At 44.1% G+C, this 23,376-nt stretch overlaps 2 protein-coding genes across 2 annotated transcripts; one reads left to right on the plus strand and one right to left on the minus strand.

The window, feature by feature from the left end:
• Positions 1-1,448: 1,448 nt before the first annotated feature.
• Positions 1,449-11,318, plus strand: LOC104255878 (poly(U)-specific endoribonuclease-A). The gene is made up of 7 exons (XM_009810116.2): positions 1,449-1,459; positions 6,207-6,306; positions 8,248-8,359; positions 9,568-9,689; positions 9,775-9,887; positions 10,486-10,639; positions 11,061-11,318. The coding sequence occupies exons 1-7, from the start codon at positions 1,449-1,451 to the stop codon at positions 11,316-11,318; spliced, it is 870 nt and encodes a 289-aa protein (XP_009808418.1).
• Positions 11,319-11,457: 139 nt separating this feature from the next.
• Positions 11,458-14,163, minus strand: LOC104255877 (lactosylceramide 4-alpha-galactosyltransferase). Its single transcript, XM_009810115.2, has one exon. The coding sequence runs from the start codon at positions 14,052-14,054 to the stop codon at positions 12,972-12,974; it is 1,083 nt and encodes a 360-aa protein (XP_009808417.2). The 5' UTR covers positions 14,055-14,163; the 3' UTR covers positions 11,458-12,971.
• Positions 14,164-23,376: the final 9,213 nt, after the last annotated feature.

The following is a 23,376-nucleotide window of genomic DNA, read 5'->3' on the forward strand; positions in this document are numbered from 1 at the left end:
TGCTTGTAAATGGAAATTCCCTGGGCTCCCATCTGGGCTCTTTCTGCTGATGAGAATAAAGGAGTTGCAACTTTGTTATGGACAGAATATGCCCACTGGCTTTTGTATTTTAAATGAAAGCCTAAGAAAAGACTTCCTGCATTCAGCTGATAAACACAGGCACTGTATTTTTGTCATTTATCTTGCTTACCCAGAACTGCAATAAATACAAACAAAAAATGGTAAAGAAAAAATTCTGTTAAAATTAAGGATATTCAATTTTGAGATACATTAATTTCCCCTACCAGTGTCAGAATGAAGCTTCACTTTTAAGTGACATGCTAGCTGCATGTCTTGTCTGCCAATTTCATGTGGCAGGCATCCTCATTACCTGCAGCTTGCTTTGGCTCGAATATGATTCTTTGACAGGATACATGGACCAGAGGTGCAAAACCATTTGTATAACTGATAGCCTAATATCAAACCATTTCGGCTTCTGTATATACATATATACAGTTTAAACCTAAAGCTATGTTTTTCAGGAATTAATTATTATGAAGAAGAAAATTTTAAAAGTATCAATCAAACAAAGATAAGCTTTAAACCATCTGAAGGTTAATTTAGCCACATAATGAATGCATGCTTTCCAGGACAGGCACTGGAAGGGGTACCTGCACTTAACCAGCACCTGCAACCCCTTGCTTCCAGTGGTGCATGCAAAGTGCTGCCTTTGTAAAACATCTCCTGGTTATAATGCCTCCTAATATTTACAAGGTCGCAACTAGCAATTTCAGTTGTAAACAGAGAAGCACGCGTTTTTTTATTTTTCTTCCCCATCTACAATTTTTTTGATCCCTGATTTATTATCATCTTCCCTTCTATTGTCAAATAATAACTGTATATAGAACAGCAAGACTAGAATGGCCTGTCCATCTCAGTCAAGGCTTTCTGACTGGAAGAGCTTATTTCTGGGCGCAAAATTCATGCAGATATCCAAAACCTGTTTAACAAATCATCCAACGTAACTCCAGAAGCAATGCCGTGACTCACGTCTGCAGCTCATACAAGGATCTCAGGTTCTTATCTGAAAACCCAGGTGGGAGAAGGCGGAGGTTGCTGCGCGTCTCTCTGCTGTCGCCTTCTGTATTCGCTGCCATACTGATTGTCTGTGGCGATAAGGCAAAGCAGGAGCCTGGCAGAGGTGGCTCTGACTTCCTGGTCTGAGTGTGCCTGCGCTGAGAGAGGTGTGAGACTGTCCTTACGCGCCACGTCTTCTTGTGGGGATTGGCACCTCCTGCCTCTTCCTCGCCTTCCTGTGCTGCCTGTCAGGTTGAGTGACAGTCCTCAGAGGGCAAGCGGAGTATAAGAGGGAGACAGCTCCATGCCTTGGACTACCAGAAGGATTTCTGAGCTTCAGGTTGTATTTTCCCTGCTCAGTGTATTTGCTGTGAGAAAAACTTCTTCCTGGCATGGCTAATGGGTAAGACAAAATCATACCAATTCTTCTGTAACGCCAAGGGCAGTGGGAATGGGATATATTCATTTGGGAGACGTGTAAAAGGGAGTTATGTGAAATGCAGCATTACAATAACCCTGCTTCCTGTTTTTATTCTGTTTTACTAACTCACCTCAGTGTAAAAAGTTGGTGAGACAACTGAATCATAAGCTGTTACAGCTAAAATAAGGTGATGCTAAGATCAGTTTTTGCTTAAAGATAGCTGATAACGTAGAGTCGGTTCTCCAAACGTCACCTGCCTGCCCAGGACCTTGGCAGTGTTTGCTGAGTAACTGCCCACTCTTATGCTTGTCCGTTGACAATGCATTTTCCTTTCCACCTACAAAACCTGTCTTACTTATCTTTTGGTATTTCAAATACTAACTTTAAACTAAGGAAAACATCACTGGACTCAAGTAAAAGACATACACGCTGGCATAAGAGGAAAATCAAGTGAATTGCTTGTATCTTCTATTAACCATACAAGCTGATGCATGCCTTTCACAACATTTGAATCAATATTTTTAAATTACTGGAAACTCCTTGTAAATGGCTGCTCATCAGGCTTTCAAAATGCTTTTCTTCTCTATGTCAAAATTAAAGGCTTTTGAAAATTTGGATGTTGTTCAAAGGATCTCTGAACGTAAATTTACCTTAGAGAAGATGTTCAACCTTCTTTGCAGGGCTCCATGTGATCCATTTGCTATACGTGTTTTTCTTGCTTTGACACTGTTGACTTGCTCACATGATTCACCACTAACCCTTTAATTCTCTTCATGTCTTGAGTAATTTCTGATTTATAGCAATAAAAGACTTCTTGGGGCATTGTTTTGGATAGAATGAAGGTTTCATATAAGAAAATAATTTGGAAAAACAGGCACACCATGTGAATGTTTCACTTGAAAGCTATAATAAAATGGAGATGTCATATTCCTTTGCTCTAGCTGCACTGCTGGTGCATTAGAGTTACTGTTGCAAAGAGCCTCCCCCAAAAGTTTTCTCAGCTAGTACAAGTGCAGACTAAGTGTTCCTGTTATTGTGATGGTTGATGCACGTAAGCACATCCAAGCAAGACTCCAACTGGACAAAATCCAATTGGCCAGACTTCTTGCACCGAAATAATTTATTCTATGTGAAAGTACAAATCTAACAACTGAGAGATTTCACCATAGGGAAGGGATTGAGAATTAATGATAAAAATCTCTGGTTTGAGTCATACTTGCAATCATATTGAAAATGAGAGTAAATAACACAATACTCTTTTTCAGGAAAACCTCACCTAAACTCTGTGTGTCATAAATTTGCATGAAGGTGTTGGGCTTCTCTTTGAAGTTGTCTCACCTCATATGTGTAAGCTAAGTTTATAGACCTTTTTTAAAGAAATACTGTCCAGAAAGGTTTTTTTACAAGATGACTATGTAAGTTGCTAAACAAGTTCTTTGCTTTGGCAGGGATATAGTTTTCTTTATTCTAATCTTCAGTTACAATGTGTACAGGTGCTCAGCACTGTTTGGAAACTAAAGGGACAACAAAAAGGAAAGGAAAAGTCCATGGCAATATTGTGGTAACACCCAGTGGAGAAAAAGGAAAGAAAAGGCTTTTATTTTATAAAATTAAATGACTTCAGAGTTTTGGGACACATTTTCTGAATGCAGGAATACATTTAGTTCAAGTATATTTATTAAATAAATATGATGATTGAAGTCTGTAGGTACGCTCTTGCTGTAACCCTCTCCTGAGTAGACACCTTGAGCTTGCCTCCATGAGCTCATGCGATATTCTGTAACTTTTCTAGAGGAGCAAAGATCAAACAGAGCCCTACAGTCCTTTATAAACACAGGACAAATCTGTCAAGAGCAGACCAAGAATGAGCAGTAGGTATTGAAGGGATGACAGATTTCCTGCATAGGTGACTTCTACCAAAATACATACATACTAAAATATATGTATGTAAAATACAATATATATGGAAAAAAAAAATTTAAAAAACCAACCTGACATCCCCCTAATATTTCACATACCTTGGATGTTCAATGGATAGCAGACTTCTATCCACCACTGGTAGTTACTTCCAAAGTAAAAACTGTGTTAAACATAATATGGCAGTACTCAAACAGATGGGATAAGCTGATGCAGAGGAGTAGACAGCAGGAGGGTCCAAAACCCAGGAGAAAAGTGATTCACTAAAATTAGGTCAGTCCAAGGTTATCATGAATGTAGACGGCACTTGAAGTTTGAAAAACATCTCTGGTACTGTTCTGTGAATTTGAAATCTTGGGATTTCAGCTGAGCTGGTGAGATGAACAATTTTCTGCTCAGTGTTGCTTTGTAAGCTCTTTTGAGAAGGAGTTGCTCTTCTTAAGACTCTGGAAAGAATATGGAGGTACGGCTGAAAATAAATAAAATAAAATTTGCTGTTGGTGGCTTCTGTGATAGGCCATGAGGCTAACTCCCTGGGAAGTTGAGCAGGTGCCTCATTTGGGCTGCACAGCCAGTATTCATAATGTGATGCCACAAGCCACACTTCTGCTGTGTAAGCAGAGCCTGCGGTTTGGGCAAGGGCTGAATATAGGTCCTCTGTGACAGCTTCCTTCTACTCCACTATAAGATCCATGCAAGGACTTGTTCCAAGCAAATTCTTCCTTCATATTAGTGTTTAACCCTAGCAACAAACATATCCTTTGGCTCCCATATACTAGAACTTTTAGTCCTTTTCCTTCTTTCAGGTATTGACACCTATTCAAACCCAGGTCAAAATCCAAGTGATCTTGTAGATTTCCCATCAACAATGATCTCGAAGTATCACAGAGCCTGGGCAAAAATAGACTGTCAGTGCCTCTACCGTGGCTGAAGTGGGTGATGGCTCAGATTCCCAGCTGCAGGCAGACTGAGGTGTGGCAGCCAAAGTAGTTACAGTTCTCTGCCCTGCCCTTCTGTAGGAGGTTGCTTTCCCCACTCTAAATGAGTATAATATGAGTATCATACGTGTTCTTTATGCTCCTCAGCTGCTGCAGCGTATCCTCTGATGCATTAATGTAAACTGGCTGCTTTTGGCTCTTAACTCAGGGATATGAATTCCTTTGGGCAACGAGCTCTCAAGGAGTTAAGCGCAGGTTGCTTATGCTTTGCAGGATTTTAATCTTAGGCTGTATAAGCTCCATCCCACAGTTACACAGACATTCTGGAGGAAAAGGATTGCTCAATAATATGAAAAAAAGTCCCAGTTCTGCACGCAGTTTGCTACTTTCTGTTTCCTTCAATACGGACCTTAGACCAGCAGCTTCTGAGCCAGCCACAAAGTGCAGTCCAGGACAGGAGAAGGCACATAAAATCTTGCTGTACTGCTTCTAGACTAATCTCCCACTATTTAATTAATACCCTCTTTTCTGCTATGACTTCTATTCCCTCCCTGCCAGCAATGGGGCAGGTGCCTACCTGGCTCACTTTTTGCTCTTCCCAGCTCTCAAGCTGCCTCACATCAAGGCTGCCACGTCAGAAAACTGTTTGTGACCTTACCACAGTATTTGTTTGCTCTTTCTGCTAGACAGTGTGCAATTTGCCGCTGGCTGGAGGTTGCAGTTATCTCCATCCTGGCCAGAACAGAAGGAGATGACGTAACAGTAATCAGTTAGGAGGTTCAGAGTTGGGTTTGAAAGTGCCTTGGTTCAGTCTGGGAGAACCAGCTGTTCAAATCATGGCAAGTTGCCCAAATGGCTGTTTGAAAGAAATGCCCATTCTTGCCAAATTTCTGCAGTTTTTTACTTTTCTTGAGAACATCTGCTTTGGAGGAGAAATTCAAAATTATCAAGCAGTTCTTCTCTGGGCTTCGATGCAGGTGCTGGTTTGTAACTGATTAATTCAACCATCAGTCATTTAAAGATTGATCCACTTTTTCTTCTCCACTCTGTTCTTCTACTTGATCTTGTATGTTAGCGTGGACATAATGCCCTTGAAACTGGAGCTACCTTTGAGTGGTTCATCACAATAACAACCCTTCCTAAATCTTGTTGATAGATGGATGGTAGACTTCTGAAAACTATACATTACTATGCAGGACAAAATTCCATTAAAATGAGGAAAGGACCAGCCTGGGTAGGTTTGTATGTGCATCAGAGATTAGTGCATGAGACAATTTTATTGTATGCAGACCCCGTGTTTAGAGTCTTAGTCATCCTTCATCACGCTAACTTTATGTTAGGATAACCATGCATATTGGGGAAGGAAGGCATGTCTAGTGTCAAGTCTTGCAGGGAAAAAGGTAGGAAGAGTTGTATATAAGATTGTTGCTAGAAAAGCATCATTTTTCTAGGGAATTCTTTGCTTCTTGTTTTATTGTGTAGTGTTGCTGCACACTAATAACAATCTCCTGCTTGCCTCTGGTTTGTACATAGACTCCTCCTGAATGAAACACCATCATCATTTTTATTTCAGTGCATGGAAAACCACAGGAAGGCTTATTAACAAGAACTTTGGTAAAATATACTCTAAAATAACCTTAGGGAAGGCTCAAGTTTCCTTACAGGTTACCTGCATTCTTTAGATATGAACATGAACTGTAAGCTCTATGGTTTTTAGAGCAGCACTGGCAGGAAGGTGTGGGGAGAAGAGAAAGCTCTCCTGATGACAAGCTGGTATCCAGAACAGAGTGACAGGAGAAGAGTCTAGAAATGACTTGCAGAAATAACAGCATGTGTCTTTTTTAACATATGTATTTCTCTGGAATTTTTGACAGGAAGTCCTTAAATCATGAACTTTCTAAACTTTTCAATGAGATGTGGGATATGGATGTTAACCGCCTTACGCCTGGGAAAGACTACACAATTGATTTGCAGGTAAGCAATTGCTAAGTCACATGAGGATTAAGGCCAGTATGGTACTGTAGGAAAAGGTGTCTGCAAAACTGCCTTTTGCTAGAAGAGTTGCCTATGCTTCGTCATTTCCACTAATGGCATGGACAGGTCTTCCTAAGAATCACTAAGGAGAGGGAACAGTACAGAGAACACATTAATGGTCCACACTACCTGGACGTTGGTTACAAGTGGAGTCTCTCAGGTGTCTGTCTTGGGTCCTGTAACATTTAATATCTTTATCAGTGGCCTGGAGGAGGAGATCGAGTGCAACGCTTCCAATTTTGCAGATGACAGCAAACTGTGGTGATGAAGTTGTTATGTTCAAGTGCTTCTCTTCAGCTGGACCTAGGCTGGAGTAATAGGCTAAGGAAGGCACATCATGAAATTCAACAAGGACAAATGCAACCAGAACAGGATGCCCAGAGCAGCTGTGAAATCTCCATCTCTGGAGGTCTTCAAAACACAAGAAGATCACACCCTGAGCAATATGGTCTGAATTCAGTGCTGACCGTACTTTGAGCAGGACTAGGGATGTCCTGAGGTCCCCTCCACCCTCCACCCCTGGATGTTTCTGGGTGTATATGACTGCTTGTGTGTATGGTCTGGGTGACTTGCAGCAAGAGAGAGGGGAAGATAGGTCCCAAGTCATTCTTGGGGGAATAAGGGAGGAATTTGAGGAATTCCTGGGTCTCTCCTGGAGAGTGTGGAGTAGCACAGAGGTGTGGGTGAGGAGGGTTTCAGGGTTGTTGCTACCAGTCCAGGGAACTGTGAGGGAGGAGCGGGTATCAAATTTGATGAGCAGCCATTTCACTCCTTGCCAGCTCAGTGTAGTGCAAACGTGACCATGTGTTTTGGCCACAAATTGCAGCAGGCCCCTGAATATTCAGTATCCAGTTTTGTACTCACACAAGTGCTCAAACACTATTTCAACATTGCTTCATATAAGATACAATTTTCTGTTGCTGATAAACTTGAAAAAGGGGTACCTACCTCAGGCCAAAATGCGTGTGGGGAAAACTTCTCCCATATGGTTTCTCCATTTCTCAGAACAAGGCTCTAGTTACCCCTTGCCCATGTTAACAAACTGCTATCATCTCTTTCCTTGAGAATGCCCTTTTAGGAACAGAAACTTGAAAATTGTCAAGAAAGCCTCCAAGAAAGTCCATTTTAAATGTGCTTATTGGTAACATTGATTTAAATGCCCTTAAACGTGGCCAACCAGAAGTCTTTGAAAACTTCAGAACACCAGGATGCACCAGTCCAAAACTGGTGGAGCTGCACAGAACTATCTCAGCTTCTCCCTGGCACTGGGACGATGGCTGGGGATGTGGTCATGAAGTCAGAAAGAGAAAACAAAGGCTGAGCCTGAGGGAGCCTACTCAGGAGTTGGATTGCTTAAGCGTTATCACGAAGGAGAGGAGAATTAGACTGGCTAGCTTGGGGAGCAGGGACTCAGGAGAGAAACAATCCCTCTGCTGCACTGCATAGCCTCATAAACTATATGCAGTGGGTCTGTGGGTTACAAATGAACAGAGAAGGAAGGTGCGCAAATCTCCTTTTTATTAATTTGTGGTGGGAGGGAGCCTTGGTTCTACATTACTTCTTTTTATCATTTGTGATGTATATAGCATAGTAGCACAGCTGGTTACTGATCAGAACTGAGCTATTGCATAGGTCATCACAATCATGTCTGAAAATGAGTCAACAGAGACATTTCAGGCTCTTACAGTGTCGAAGATTATGTCTTTTCTCTTTATGCTGGCAGTTCTTCTGTAATGTCTTCTCTTGTTTCATAGGAAGATCATTCCTAACAAAGAATCCTGATAGCATTATGGGTTTTGTTTTGGTTATTATAAAGGCAGGCACTGTCTCCTCTAAGGACATCTTACTTCGTTCATTGTTTTACTCTGGTGTTTCTCCTAGGGAAAAGCAGGTGCCGCACAGCAAGGTGACAGTGCTGTCCAGGACAGTGCAGTCAGACACTTGTTTCACAACGTAAATGAAGAACGCCTGAAGAGCATAAAAACTTTTGCAAGTGAGACCTGTTCTTTTGTTAATGGTGGAAATGACATGAAGGATCCATGTTGGTTTTTACGTGTTTGCCTAAAATATAACATCATGTATAATTTGGATGGTGGTGAGGATCATCAGGCCACATGTCATTTGAAGGTAGTTTCTACATTTGCATGGAGGTTACCTGCAGCCTCAGGAAGAACATCCTTTTATGTCTTAGCCAAAATCTGTCCTCTGTGGTTTTTCCAATACAAAATTAAATGGATGAGACCCTTGTCATTGTTTTGATGTTATTCCATGTATTGAAAAAGATGCCAAAGTCATTCTTTCCTCCCTTGCTCACAGCTTCTAGCCCCTTCAGATAGCACTAGGTCCATGGCTACTTCTTGCATTTTTGTTGGGGGCTATACTTCAAGCATATGTATGAATGTATGTTTCCTTGCCTGATTTTTCTTTTCCACGGATAGAGTTACATAAGCTGGTCGAACAGCCAACATAATGGGGAGCACCGTTTTTCTCTGTTCCCCCCACTCCTCTCTGAGCCACACAATCCTGTGTCTTGTGAGGGCAGCTCTGGTACTCACTGAACCCTACACTGAGTCCCCCTCAGCTCACTAACCTGGCAGGAAAGGACTTGAGGTTTTGACCTCAAGTATTTTTCTGTCAGTTTGGTGTGCTGAATCAGCCGCATGGGTCCACTGAGTGTCAGACCACGAGTAGATGAAGTGATGTGAGGGAGAAGGTGGCAAAAGGCCTGCAAAGGAGAAAAAGAACCCATCCACTCAGCAGCCATGTGCTCAAGCTCACGCCACCTCATGTAGGTTTATGCTGTATTATTCCTCTACTGAAGTAATGCCCACAAAACCTTCTGCCAGCATAGCTCAAGTTCATAAGCCTATGTCTGTAATTTTGGTGGTCAGATATGATTTGTTTTGGTAGAAGGTCATTATTGCTTCAGCACTTGGTTCCATAAGGAAGCTCAGTAGTGAGCTGTTTATCTTAAAAAGTACAGTGGTGGTCTGGCCTTGAGTCACCTCTAAAGCTACACCAAACAGTGTACCTGAGAATGAAATTTGACATAGAAAGGAATGTCTTTCTATAAGGGCTGTCAAGGCATATTCTATGGCATCATTTTATGATGGCAGTATCTAATGACTGGATCACAGGTAGAATTAGGCATATGGCCCATTCATCAGGATGAGCATGCTGAAAGTTTCCCTTTTTCTCCAGCCTTTATTTCCTTATTGGACAACTATGAGACATCAACTGGTGTAGCAGAAGTAGTGACTCCAGAAGAAATAGTTGAAAACAATTGTTTTCTTGATGCTATCTTAGCGACAGAAGTCATGAAAGTGAGTAACACAGATCTTTTTCAGTTGCTGAAAACACTGAATTAAAAAGTAAACTGTATATATATCTTGGTTTTCCATCCTTCAGCTAGCTCATGAATATCTGCTTAAAAAAAACCTAGCAAAGCCAAACCTTGCCGATTTCAAATATCAGCTGTATGACATCTGGTTCCAGCTCTATGCCAGGAAACAAGGAGACAGGTATGTTTAATGGATAGGGCCTCTGATAATCTCTACACTATTCTGACTCAGGTAAATATAAGCCCAAGTGCCATCTGTTACACACAGAACTGGAAGACAACATGAGAATATGGCCTGTATCAGGCATTCATTGCTCCCACACAGATCGTGTTTAAAGACTTACTGATCAGATAATAACAGTATTGACCCTTGGGGTACACCACTGGTGAACTGCATCCAGCTGCCCTTTGTGTCCCTAATCACAGGCCTTCAACCACAGACATTCATCCACTTTTCTAATCTGTACTTAATCATTTTGTCTATGAGGCTGTTATGGGAGACAGTGTCAGAAGCCTTGCTAAAATCTGGGTAAGCAGCAGTGATGCATCTGTGGCATTTACTAGCAACCCTCATCATCAAATACAAATTCAGACTTCATGGCTAGATTTCATTGCAAGTTTTGTGCAAAGTAAGAAAGAAAACCCAACAAATCCAGACAAATAAAAAAACTGCTCACAAATCAACTTAAGCAAGCTTGTGCATCCTCCCTTTTACCTTTGCCAATTTGAACTATTTAAACACATAAAAGACCTATATATTATTCTTTGGTTTATTACAGACCTGATTCTTGCGGTTTTGAACACGTTTTTGTTGGAGAAACAAGGCGTGGTAAGCAGATATTAGGTTTGCACAACTGGGTGCAATTTTACCTTCAGGAAAAGCGCAACCAAATTGACTACAAGGGATATGTCGCTCGGAAGAACAAAACCAGGGTAAGATCAAGCAGGGTGCCTTTGCAAGTAAGACAAATAGATCCAGAGGTAAAAGCTGTGGTAATGAATTAAGGCACAACGATGCAATCATAGGCTCAACTGCTTTGAACCTAATTTGCCCAGGTGTATATAAGCAGAAGAAATACTAGCATGCCCTCAAGTCTAGCTTCTTTTTTTGCAAAAACTATTTTAAAAAGTAGTGCTGCTGTTTACAGAATCGCAACACTGCTGAAGCTTAATTGAGATAAATGATCACGTATGCTCCAGAAGACAGGGAAGAGGCTGTACTCCACCTGTAGCACCCTGGCACAGCAAGGTTGACTGAATCTTGCAATGCCCTGAAAAATCTGCAGTTGCAAATTGTATCTGTCTGGTCACAGCTGTGTTGGAGATTATTCTGTTGTTTTGTTTATGCTTTCAGCCTGACAAAGATGACCAAGTTTTGAGCATCCAGTTCAGCTGGAAGGGCTCAGTCAAGCCAATTGGAAGCACCTTTATTGGTGTCAGCCCGGAGTTCGAATTTGCCCTTTACACTGTCATTTTCCTGCTGGCTGAGGAAAGTGTCACACGTGAAACAGTGAAGATAGAGGAATATGAGCTACAGATGGTTGTTTGCCGCCATGGTCACCACATTGGAACAGCATATCCAGTACTCCTCAGCACCAGTAGTGAAGACTAGTAGTTAGAGTGATCAGGCAACATTTCTTTTTTTTGGGTGGGGGGCGGGGACAGGACATGGGACTGGACAGCAGAGTAAGTTGATGTGTTGTTTTATACAACTAATTTCGAGTAAAAATTGATGACTCACTCGCTTTTGGTCTGCAATGGAGTGTTTAATCAATAGTGTGCTGTGGCTCAGTGTCTGACAAACCTTGAAACACACTGCCGCTCATATTAAAGGCTGGATCAAACTTATATCAGCCTTTCTTTGTGCATGGTAACACTGTACTTTTCAGGAGATAATGAAATTTAGGAAAAGGCAGTATTAAAATTGATACACATATTTCTCTTATTTGTTAGCTACTGCGTATCTGAAAGAGCAATAACCCCACATTGCTTACATTCTGCCTTCCAGACAGGAACTTTGATTCGGCAACAGCAGAACCACAGTATGTTTTTTTCTCCTTTCCTCATTTCATAAGAGGATAATTTCAAATGCATTTTTACAATTACAGTGCCCTGGACACACAGGAAACACATTCAGATGTGAAAATGGTCATCAGATCAACAGCAGGTTGCATTGGCTCCGCCCAGGTTTGCTAGAAGCTACAGTAGGCTTTCTCTCACCTAACTTTAACAGTCTGCGGTATAGGCACCTGTGTTCCCATTACAGGCAGTGATGCCTGCAGTCACTTACCTGTTTGTGTAATCTGCATGAGGGTTAGATGAATGACCCTGCATAATCCATTGACTAGATCCCCAGTGACAATAATAAGATGTCATTGGGGACACTGGTCCTAGTCCTGGACCTGGTCACTGCTCCTTCGGCTGATGTGGACATGTCTGCCCCTGTTCTTCCAAAATGCGTTCAGTACTCCAATGAAAGGAAGGTAATGCTTTTCCTTCTCATACCAATGCAGAAACAGGCAGATGCTGAGACCCTCTGAGAGTGTGACAAGGACTGGTTAGATACTCGCATGCCACAAGAATTTCTCCAACAAAGCAAGGATCTTTACTCACACTGGTATAAGAACTGCTTTTGGCTATTTGTTTTCCTGAAGAGGACCAGAAAAGTTGGCCTATTGCTGTGGAATGTAAAACAGTAAACCAGATCATTTGAAATAAAGTACCTTTGGAAAGCAAGAAAAACTTTACACTGAGCCGAGCAGGGTTTTGAAATATTTCCCATTTCTTAAAGCAACGTTCATATACTCCCCATGTACTTCACCAGCCATAAGAATCTTTACCACCCGGGAATTTGGTCCTAAGCTCCTCTAAATCGTGTCCTATAGCACTGGCTGGCATTTATTTACATACTTAGAAACATTACAGAGAACAAGTCAAGGGTTCCTACAGCTGTTGAAACTACACGAGAGGCGTTTCAGGCCTGATACAATTGAGAGAACAGCAACAGAGGAGCCAATAGGCACCAATGAACAAGTTCACCCTTCCCTGCAGCATCAAGGGCTACTTGAAGGACAACAAAAGAGTCCCAGGTCAGGTTCTGCTGTGTATTTGAAGCATGGAGGATCTGAGGCAGATATCGGAAATGGTACAAATTCACTGAGATGTCACACCTGCTCCATGGGCTAGAAACCAACTCTGTGGAAGGTGAAAGGCACTCAAGTTTCCTTCAGGCTGGGGAACTTCCCTGCAGCCAAGGGCCCACAGGTCACATTACAGGCCTTGACTGCTCTTCAGAGTCCTTCTTCATCTTTGCATATGTAGCAGGACAGAACTGAGAATGCAGCTGAGCCAGCAAAGCCTGGGATGTGATCTCTAGCCTTGTCCCGTGGCTCAGTTTGTTCCATACGTGCACTGCATAGGTGTTCTTAAGGAGCTTGTGAAGTTCCAAGGAGCTGATTGCTTCAAATAACTTCTTCCAGTCCTCCCAGCGAATAGGATAAAAGGCTTCTGGGGAAAGAGCATGCACCCCTTTGCAGCTCATGTTGTTCTGGATATTACTGATGGAGCACCACTTCTTGAAGACACGCGTTAGGAGTCCTGGGCCCTGGTGCGCCCAGATCCAGCCATTGTAGTTCTCCACAAAGTCTTTCATGCAAAGCTCCATGAACTCATGGTTGGATTTGAAGGACAGAAAGGCCCCGTTCAGTACACCCTGAGACTGGATACCAAGGGCATTGGTGAGGTTCTTCAAGTTCCTAAGCACAATGAAGTCTGTGTCCAGGTAGATGCCACCGAATTTCCACATGATGGCAATTCTGCAGGCGTCAGACAGGACAGGTAAGAAATAAGGTTCCTTCTGGTGCTCAGACTGCAAGTACCACTTTGCCAGAGGTGTTCCAGAGAAAAGCTCTGGCAAGTCCAGGGGACGGATTTCCACGTTGGGGAAGCAGCTCAGCAACGAGAAGCCCCAGTGGTTGGGTAACGAAGTGTTACAGTTTGCCAAGCCTTTCATGAGCACCACAACCCTTGTCCCAGGGTGCGTCCTGGCCGCTGACTCCACAGAGCATGTGAACAGGTAACTTGGGTTAGTTCGCTCCGAGGTCTCCACAAAAAACACATCCCCTGGGGCAGGAGGGGGCCCACTGGCAGTGGGACGGGGAAGGCAAGGCAAAAACTGAGCACACCTGCTTTGTGTAGGCAAGCTGTAGAGCTGGTCTTCAGCATCCTCCCCAGTTCTCGAGTACAACATGACAGTGGCAAAGAACACAAATGAAATGGTGAGGATAAACAGAGCCTTGAGCCTGTGGCTCAGCACCACTGTGGTCAGTTCTGGCAGGCGGTTGGACATCCTGGGCAGTCTCGCTCCCGTCAGAGCCTGCTCTCTCAAGAAAACCCGTCGTGATCTGAAGGGGAGGAAAGAAGAAAAAGACACTGACAGGCAAGGCAGCAGACCACGAGCCTTGGGACAGTGCCACGGCAGAAAAGAACTCTCCTTCCTTCACCTCAGGGCAGCATGCTTAAATTATGCCTTTTGGTCACTTCTGAAACAGTCTCCTGGCTTCTCTCTATTGTCACAGGGCCTTCAGGTCCCACATCAGAAACTACTGCCCATCTGTGGATCCCTCTCTTTCAAACACAAAATAAGGACAAGTCTCTCCTTTCTGTATATGACAAACCAAGACTGATCCTCAGTTCTGTCCTTGTATATTGTCCATGTAAGTTCTGCTTGCCACTTGGAAGGATGTACAATATTTGACACACAAATGGCATACCTTCATGATGGTGCACAACAAACTCTGGGAATAGTATTAGAGACTTTATCTACCATCTTCTAGAATTTCAGGTTATTCTGGACATGAGACATATATGCCAAAAACCCCAGGACGAGGAAATAGGAATGCTCCTTATGAATATTCCTGGAGCTCTGTCAATAGACATTGTGTGGAACTGCTGCCCTGATTAAAGTTTTTTCTCATGATGAGAGGTTTTTCCCCAACACACAACCTGTCCTTCCCCAAAACCAAACACAGTATTAAAACACCAGTGCTGTCATCAGTTCCTATCAAGAGGCCTCAGTCTCCCAGGCTGTTGAACCAGCAGTTGCTGCCTTTTGAAATCAACCACCCGCCCCTACAGAAAACCTGGCTCATTTTTCATGGCACTGTAGCATAGCAGAATGGATGGATAGTGGGAGGGGAATTGATACAAAGCAGCTTTGGAGGCAGATGCAGACAATAAGGACAAGAACTGCCTGGGTGAAGAGAGTTTCAAAGCTGCTTCCCAACGCTGCTCCCCTGCCAAAACCTGACTTCTACCTCCGCTGGTAGATGATGCTGCCTAATCCAGCTGTCACCAACCCAGGATGCAAAGGCTGTGCTGGCTGTGATCTGCTTAGCTCTGCTGGTGGATATGCAATCCCGCCTTCACCCTACCCTTACTTGCTCTCTTCCTCCTGCAAAAGGGAGGGATGGAGAGGAAGAGATTATTAACAAGGCAGCAACAAAAAGAGAAGTCATTTTAGCTACATTCTCGGAATTAGCATGAGCATTTCTGCCCTTGCCTCCCCTTAAAGTGAAGAACAGCAGAACCAGCACCTCTTGGGCCCACCACTGGGGCCCCAAAGGTCAATGCACAAAAGCACGTGAAGAAGCAGCGAGGAGGATTGTGGCTTTTAGGACGAGAGGAAATGGCCTCAAGTTGTGCCAGGGGAGGTTTAGATTGGATATTAGGAAAAATTTATTCACCGAAAGAGTTGTCAAGCATTGGAGCAGACTGCCCAGGGAAGTGGTTGAGTCACCATCCCTGGAGGTATTTAAAAGACGTGTAGATGTGGCAGTTAGGGACATGGTTTAGTGGTAGGCTTGGCAGTGTTAGGTTTACAGTTGGACTCGATTAGCTTCAAGGTCTTTTCCAACCTAAATGATTCTGAGATTCCTCCTGCCTCCCTCTGCTCCATCTCCAAACCCAAATCCCCATGCTCCAGAACAGACAGCTTCAGGAAACAGCAAAAGCTTTAATCAAACAGATGTAACCAAATAGACAGGGAACAGGACAGAGAACCTAGCTGGCACAATGCCATTGGCCCTTCACCCCTGGTTGCTGCAACTGGGTCACATACTAAACTCTCCACGTAGCCAAAAAATGACTTGTCAGCCACACTAGGAGGTTTCCAAATGCAAGAGCAGGGAGCCACCACTCTCAGCTAGGCACCGGGGCTTTGGGGGCAGAGGAGAGGCAGCCGATACACAAATCATCAGCTCTGGATTCCCAGAACGTTTTCTTCTCCTGCAGAGAAATGCCAGCATGTGCTGTGGGTATTACATGCAGCGAAAAAAACCCACTCTGCTTTTTACAAATCTATTTCCCCCTCCATCGATACCACAGCCTGTTGAAGCCTGTAAATCATTTTTAGCTTGGTAAACTGTAGAAGAGAAAGCAGGTACAGGCTTGAGGGGACAGAGCCTTTGCTGTAGAGAAGGCAGGAAAGCGCAGCTCTAATCTAACAGTAAGCGAGCTTCAAGGTTACATGCATATTTTTAGTAAGAGGAGAAACTTCTACTACAATCACACTTCTATATATTTAGAAATACATTTCTGCTTTTGTAGCGGATAAGAGGACATTCTAGATGCTGCATTAGCCAGTCCATTTATTTCACAAAACAAAACACAGGAAATATGCCTCTCTACCTTCCTCTGAAATTGCAAGTCCCGTTGCACAGAAACTGCAAATACTACTCACCTATCCCTGCTTTCAGGACACCACAGAAGTCACTGCCCAGCTGGACAAGATTTTCAAGAGGTTAGTGTCTCTGAGTGTGCCTATAACTCTATGGTCTGGCACTTCCTTATCTTGAAAAGAAATGGTGAAAGATGGAGTCTGAACACATGGAGAAAACAAGCAGATCAAGGAGGATGTGACATCATACGTTCAGCTAATACAGTGGCTGAAAGAAGGGTCATGCAGCTGTGCTGTGAAGAACTCATCTAATTAGAAATTAATCAGAAAAAAAAAAACCAAAATAAGAAGGAAACTGAAACCCCATTATCGCTACACTTTAAGCTTTATACTGTGGCAGGAAACTGGTTGCTGTTTTGTTTTCTACTCCTTTGCTAAGAATTCCCAGTGCTCATGTTGCTTGAGTGGCTGCCATGAGAACCGAGCTGAGAGTTTCATAGAGCTGCCTCCTCCCACCCCAAGACTTCAGTTCTGAATGCTCTTAGGACTGCTACTTCATTGAATGGCTTTGCCAAATTCAGGTGTCCCTCATTTTATAATAGAGTTCCCCCTTGTCCCTGTGCTCGATGGCAGCTGACCTTCCCTTACAGAAGACATGTTGATGTGTTCATAAAATACCACCTTTATCCACACAGCCACTAAGTCTAGGGTTTAGTGCAGTTTCTACTTGGTTGCCTGCAACAAATGTCAGGCCTATTGCTCTGTAGCTTCCCAGACTCCAGAACCCCTCCCCAAATCCCTCCAAGCATTGCAGCACCACAGATGGACTCATAAGATGCCAACACTGGGGAAGCTCTTTGGAAAGAACCTTAGGCTATTCCCAGCCCTTTCATCGATGGAGCTCTCCAGGCCTCAGATCAGGCCCCACCTAGTCACAGAATCACAGAGGGGCTGGGGTTGGAAGGCACCTCTGGAGATCATTTGTGCAACCCCTCTGCTCAAAGCAGAGTCACCTTGAGCAGGTTGCTCAGGACCGCGTCCTCTTGGCTTTTGAACTTGCCCGAGGACAGAGACTCCACAACCTCTCTGGGCAACCTGTTCCAGTGTTTCACCACCATTTCTTTCATTCTAACTTCCCGTATTTCAATTTGTGCCCATTGGGTCTCATCCTGTCACTGGATTCCACAGAGAAGAGTCTGGCTTGTCTTCCTTACCCCACCCATCTCCAATCAGGTATTTATACACTTTGACAAGACACCCCTCGAGCCCGCTCTTCTCCAAGAAAAATGATCAGAGCTCTCTCAGCCTCTCTTTGTACGGCGCATGCTCCAGTCCCTTTCTCATCTTAGTGGCCCTTCGCTGGACTTGCTCCAGTATGTCCATGTCTCGCCTCTACTGGAGAGCCCAGAACCAGCACTCCAGATGTGTCTCACCAGTGCTGAGTAGTGGGGAAAGATTGCTTCCCTTGGCCTTGCAGGCAATGCTGTACATAATGCAGCCCAGCAGGCTGTTGGCTGCCTTTGCCACAAGGGCACACTGCTGGCTCCTGGTCAACTTCTTGTCCACAGGTGCATGGAGTTTTCTCTCACCAGTTGCATCTCTCTTTGTTGAACTTCATGAGATTCCTGTTGGCTCGTTTCTCCACCTTGTTTAGGTCGCTCTGAGAGGCAGCTCAACCACCTTATTTATCAAACACTCCTCCCAGTTTTGCATCATCTGCAAACTTCTCAAGGTTGCATTCCATCCCATCATCATCAAGGTCATTAATAAAGACATTAAAGAGCACTGGCCCCAGCACAGATCCCTGGAGTGTACTACTAGTTACTGGCCTCAGCTGGACTTTGTGTCACTAATCACAATCCTTCAAGTCCAGAAGTTCAGTCAGTTTTCAAATCCACCTCGCTGTGTTTACCTAGTCCACATTTCATCAATATGTCTACAAGGCTGTTATGGAGACTGTGTCTCCATACATACTAAAGTCGCAATAAACAATATCCAATGCTCTTCCCCTGTCCACTGAGCTCGTCATTTCATCATAGAAGGCTATCAGTTTAGCCAGGCATGATTTCCCCTTTGTAAATCCATTCCGGCTACTCCTAATCACCTTCTTGTCCTTAATATCTTTGCTGATGACTTCCAGAAGGATTTGCTCCATTACCTTCCCAGGGGTCAAGGTGACACTGTCTGGCCTGTAGTGCCCTGGATCCTCTTCCTTGCACTTCCTGAAGACAGGCAAGATAGGAGTGACTTTTGCTTCATTCCACTTCCCCAGGTCTCTACGACCTTTCAAGCATAACAAAGAGTGGTCTCACAATGACATCAGCCAGCTCCCGCAGCACTCACAGATGCATCCCATCAGATCCCATCATCTGTCTGTTCATTCAGTCCTGACATGTATTCCACGGACATGGTGATGCGCAAGAGACTGTGGCTTGCATCCCCCACAAGGAGGGATTACAGTGTAGAGGAACATTCCCAAGTTCCTCTTACCTGTAGCCAGATGCAGAAATTAATTTTGGTTTGCTTCAGACTGATCTCTGAACTCCCTTTCAATCTCTCATCTTCTACTGACCTTCCGCCTCTCTAGCAGGCTTCCTGTTCCTTCTGCAGTTGGGAAAAAAACCTCACAACATTGGTAGCTTTAATATCTTTTGTTAATTGTTTTTCAAACAACGTTTTCTATAGCCTAATGGTGTTTTCATATTTAACTTGCCAGACTTCATGCGCCTACCTGATTTTCCCCCGGACATAGATTCCACTTTGTACTTTCTTACCTCTCGTACCTCTACCAACATACTGAGCCATGGAAGCTGCTATTTGGCTCCATCATCATATACAAATTTAAAGGTCAAGATCTCAGCTTGAGCTGTAATGGCAGAGTGCAGCTGAAGTGACTTCCTCCTGTAGTTTTCTCTTCTGGACTATGCCCATTCATCTGAGTTCCAGGCATGGTTACAATAAAGGTACCAAAGAGACCACAAGCCAAGCGCACATAGGGAATGGTCACAAATACTTGAGAGAGATGAACCTGAAGTACATAAGAAAGAGCAGAGTGCCAGTGTTCACAAATGGCATGTCCAAACAGAGCATGTGGAGAGCTTTGTTTTGCCTCTTCTCTCCTGCTGAGGACAAACCAGCCCTAGGCAGACCTCAGCTCCCAACATGGATATGATTAAGGCAGGTAACTGCACTTTCCCCCAGGAAGGGCTCTCAACCTGCTTTGCACCACAGCCTTCCTGGACTACACATTTTGGGGGGAGGGAGAAGAAACAGGGAGGAGAAGAAGAGGGGAAAAAAGAGCCCTATGGAACATTACTACTTCCTGCACATCCTAGATGCCCCCCAACACAAGAGCTCCTGGCATAGGAGCACTCCCAGCCAGCACAGAGAATATAATCATTATTCAGTTTCTTCCAAGGAGGCCAGGTCCAGGATTACCTTACTGATCCTTCCTTACTCCTCTTCTGTTGCACTGTCCAATTCTGCATCTCCAACACACCCACCCACCCCACCCCCCCGGCTTCTCTCATTGATGTACTACACACCTGGGTACCAGCAAACCGTCATGAGCTCAAGGACAAAGGAGACAGGGCAAGAAACAGCTAGTGCCTTCTCACCACTTCCCACCATCCTTGACTGCCTATCAGCAATGAAGAAAGCACAGGCAACTATTTTACATCTCAAGGGAAAACTGTTTCCCTGGCTCTTGAGTCAAGGAGTCACAATAAAACTCCTCTGCACACAGTCCCCACCAGTCCTTTTACAGCCTCTCAAAATGTTTCCCTGGACTCCAGGGTCTTTAGATCAGGCTCTGAAAGGCTGGTGGGAAAATGAATGGCTGCAGCACAAGCTTTCCACTTTTAGGTCTACAAGAGCACAGACACAGTCGCTACTATAGGAGGCTGTAGCCCATCACCCAGGGAAAAAGCAACACAATTTCTCATGGAGTGTCCTATTCCATAACATCCAGACTTTCCGAGTGAGACTAAAATGCCTTAGTTCAGATAGATCGCAGGTCATGAATGATAGGGCGATACCTGTTTGGATTAGGAATCAGTACCACACACTGTGCTTGCCTCTGTTCCCTCCACCCAAGTCCCAAAGATGGTACGTAGCCATGGTCCACAGAGCCTTCTTTCCACAGGTGCTTATGCTCAATTTGTCTCATGTTCATTCCACACCCCTAATTTTAGTGAGTCACTTCAGGACACAACTTTAAAATGCTTTTCTGCATAATAGCTAACAGATTGCTCAGACCTATCATCAATGCCTCACAGAACAACATAGAACATCTTGGCAGAGAGAATTAAGAGTAAGAACTGTATTTATTTTTCTTTCAGAAGACAAAGGGAAAAAGGCCAAAGGCTGCTTTGGTTTGATCCTCTCCTTATCAAACCTCAGAACACTGACTCTACAGGGGAAAAAAAACAAAGAAAAACAGCAACAAAAAACCCACTCCACTTATCCAAAAAGGCACTTTCCTAGAATAAGCAGTGGTATATCAAGCCAGATATTCATTGCAGTGGGTCCCAAACACTCCCATAATCAGTTCATGGTATTGCCACAGTACAGTCCCCTGTTATGCCTTTATGATCACCAACCACCATTTTACCATCTCTGGTAGGGGTTCCTAGCTCACTAAGATTTCTTTTGGTTAGCCCAGAGGGCCCAAAACAGAAGGAACCAGTAGAAGGAGAAACCATGCCTCACTGAGCACACACTAGGCCAGCACTGACAATTTTGCAGCTGCTTCTAAAGAAAGCAGTGAAAAAAACCCACAGAGTAGTGACAGTGAGAGTAGGGAGTGAAAACAGCATCCATTTATACCACTTAGCTTATTGAAGAATGCTTATACAGTCAGAAAGATCTGTTGTTTCCCCACAAAGTCTTTGTGCTTAAAGATGTTCAGTGTTGGGAGAGCTGCAGACATTCAAAATCCTGAATGCCTCCAGGATATACCATGAAGCTGGGCAGAACAAAGGGGCAACACTACATACATACATGCATGTGGTGCCAGCCACTGGAAGGGTGCTTTCAGCACCTTCTTCACTCCAGAGTAGCTACTTGTGCACAGACCTCACACCCTGCCCAACTCACAGGCAGGTAGCTTTCAAACAAAGCAGCACTGGCTTCAGATCAACACCAGACAGCGCAGCATTAAAAAAAAAAAAGTCCGCACCCTCCTTAAGCTCCTATGGCCAGGTTCCCTGAGGGACATGGAACTGCTTTGTAAAAGTGATGGGCATTTTTATCATCAAAGAACAGACAAATAAACCTGAGACAAGAGAGAAATATTGCATGCACAGTCTTTTACGATTTTGACCATTGCCTTGGCTAAACTGAGTGAACCTCACATTGCTTATGGTTGACCTGGGAAACAGAAGAGGCCTCAGACAACCGTAGATATAGAAATCATTTGAGTCACACTCAGAGGACTTGCAGGAAGCACCACATGAAAGAGTTGTCACTTTGGGGCCAGGTGACACTGAAGATCTGACTGACTCATGGTCATCAAAGGGGCCATTGGACCACCCCACTGCTGTTCCTAGGTGTAAGAAGAGGAGGCACACTGGAGGCAGAAAAGATTTTACAGTGAGATCATAATCTCTTAGTAGTGTAGGAGAGGGGATGGCCAATGCTCTGCTCATCTGCATTAAGCCTATTGTAGTGCCAAGCTCATGTGCCTCAGTGATCCCCTTCAGAGTGTGGTGGGGACTAGATATAACGATGCTGATGGTCTCAACCTTATTCTTGTTTCTCACTGCTCTTTCTCCATTATTTTCTGACAAGAACTGTAAGAGCATCAATACGTCCTTTTGGCCATCAAGGCAAGGGACGAGTTTTCTCCCACAGTTTCCCCAACAAACTTGCTTCTGTGGTGGGAACCCTCAAAGGCACAACAGCACCTTGCAAGAGATATGTTAACTTTCCCCACTGCAATTCAGGAAGATGCTCAGGGAGAAGAGTAAAGCTTTCCTGGACAGTGAATTGCAGGAGTACTGCAGGCTACTTGAAGAGGTCCACCATAAATGACCCATAAATGGACTTGAATTTAGACAGTACAGGTTCATTACCAAGCTCTCTGTAACCTTGGAAATACTTGGAAATATCATGCCTTTCCTTTAGGATCCATCCAAGTGCTGAAAGATCTGGTGCATCTTAGACACAGTTATGGACATTTGGTCACAGAGACAAACACAGTATAAAAGATAGTTCAGCTCTTCCTGTGTCAGGTGCATTTCAGGTGTGATTTGGATGAGCTGTCCTGCTCATAGCAGGGTGTTAATTTGCCACTACTACAAAATAAAACATTGTTGCGCAAGAGCTCCTTCTAAATGATGAGCTGGCCTCAGATCCTCATGTTCTGATTTGCACCAAATTTCCACGCTTTTAGATCTATGGCGTCAAACAGATACTGCAGCATCCTGCTCCCTGCTCAAACCAGACATGAGAAAGTCTCCTCCACCAAAAAGAAAAAGAAGTTGCTTTAGCCCTTTCTTTCTTCTCTGTTTTCCTCTACATTTTTCTCAGGACACCTCCTCTACCACATCCTTAACTTCCTCCTCAGTTCCTGTTCTTTGCTCTCCCATCCTTTCATCGCTTTGAGGACCGCACTTCAGAAGTCCTGAGAATCAGGCTATGAGATATGCATTTCCACAAAGGCCTCTTCTTTCAGCCATAGAAAGGGGCCTTACTCTTCTGAAAGGCTGATGGAGGCTGCCACAAGTGGCCCTGCACTTGCTCCCCTCCTGAGATTTCTCTACCTGACCAAGCAGAGGAGAAGAAGGGTCCTGCAGAGAAGCAAAATGTTGCTGGTAGGCAGTTAAAGTCAAGACAAAGAGCTGCACAGACACCAGCTGAAGCTACAGGCTCCACCTACACCCCACAAACAGCTTTTATCCTCAGTTCCCACCACCTCACTTCAAAAGAAGGTTCATTTGTGATGGAACAGCTGGAGAGTTTAGCGTCCCAGGCAACATCTCTGACGCTTGAG

The sequence above is a fragment of the Gavia stellata genome, chromosome 4, assembly GCF_030936135.1.
Source record: "Gavia stellata isolate bGavSte3 chromosome 4, bGavSte3.hap2, whole genome shotgun sequence".
Lineage (NCBI taxonomy): Eukaryota > Metazoa > Chordata > Aves > Gaviiformes > Gaviidae > Gavia > Gavia stellata.

Bases quoted from the DNA above. Each gene is read 5' to 3' on its own strand.
- LOC104255878 (XM_009810116.2), top strand. The intron at 6,307-8,247 runs GTAAGCAATTGC...TGTTTCTCCTAG, and splicing joins ACTACACAATTGATTTGCAG to GGAAAAGCAGGTGCCGCACA. The intron at 9,690-9,774 runs GTGAGTAACACA...TCCATCCTTCAG, and splicing joins TAGCGACAGAAGTCATGAAA to CTAGCTCATGAATATCTGCT.
- LOC104255877 (XM_009810115.2), bottom strand. From the start codon at position 14,054: ATGTCCAACCGCCTGCCAGAACTGACCACAGTGGTGCTGAGCCACAGG.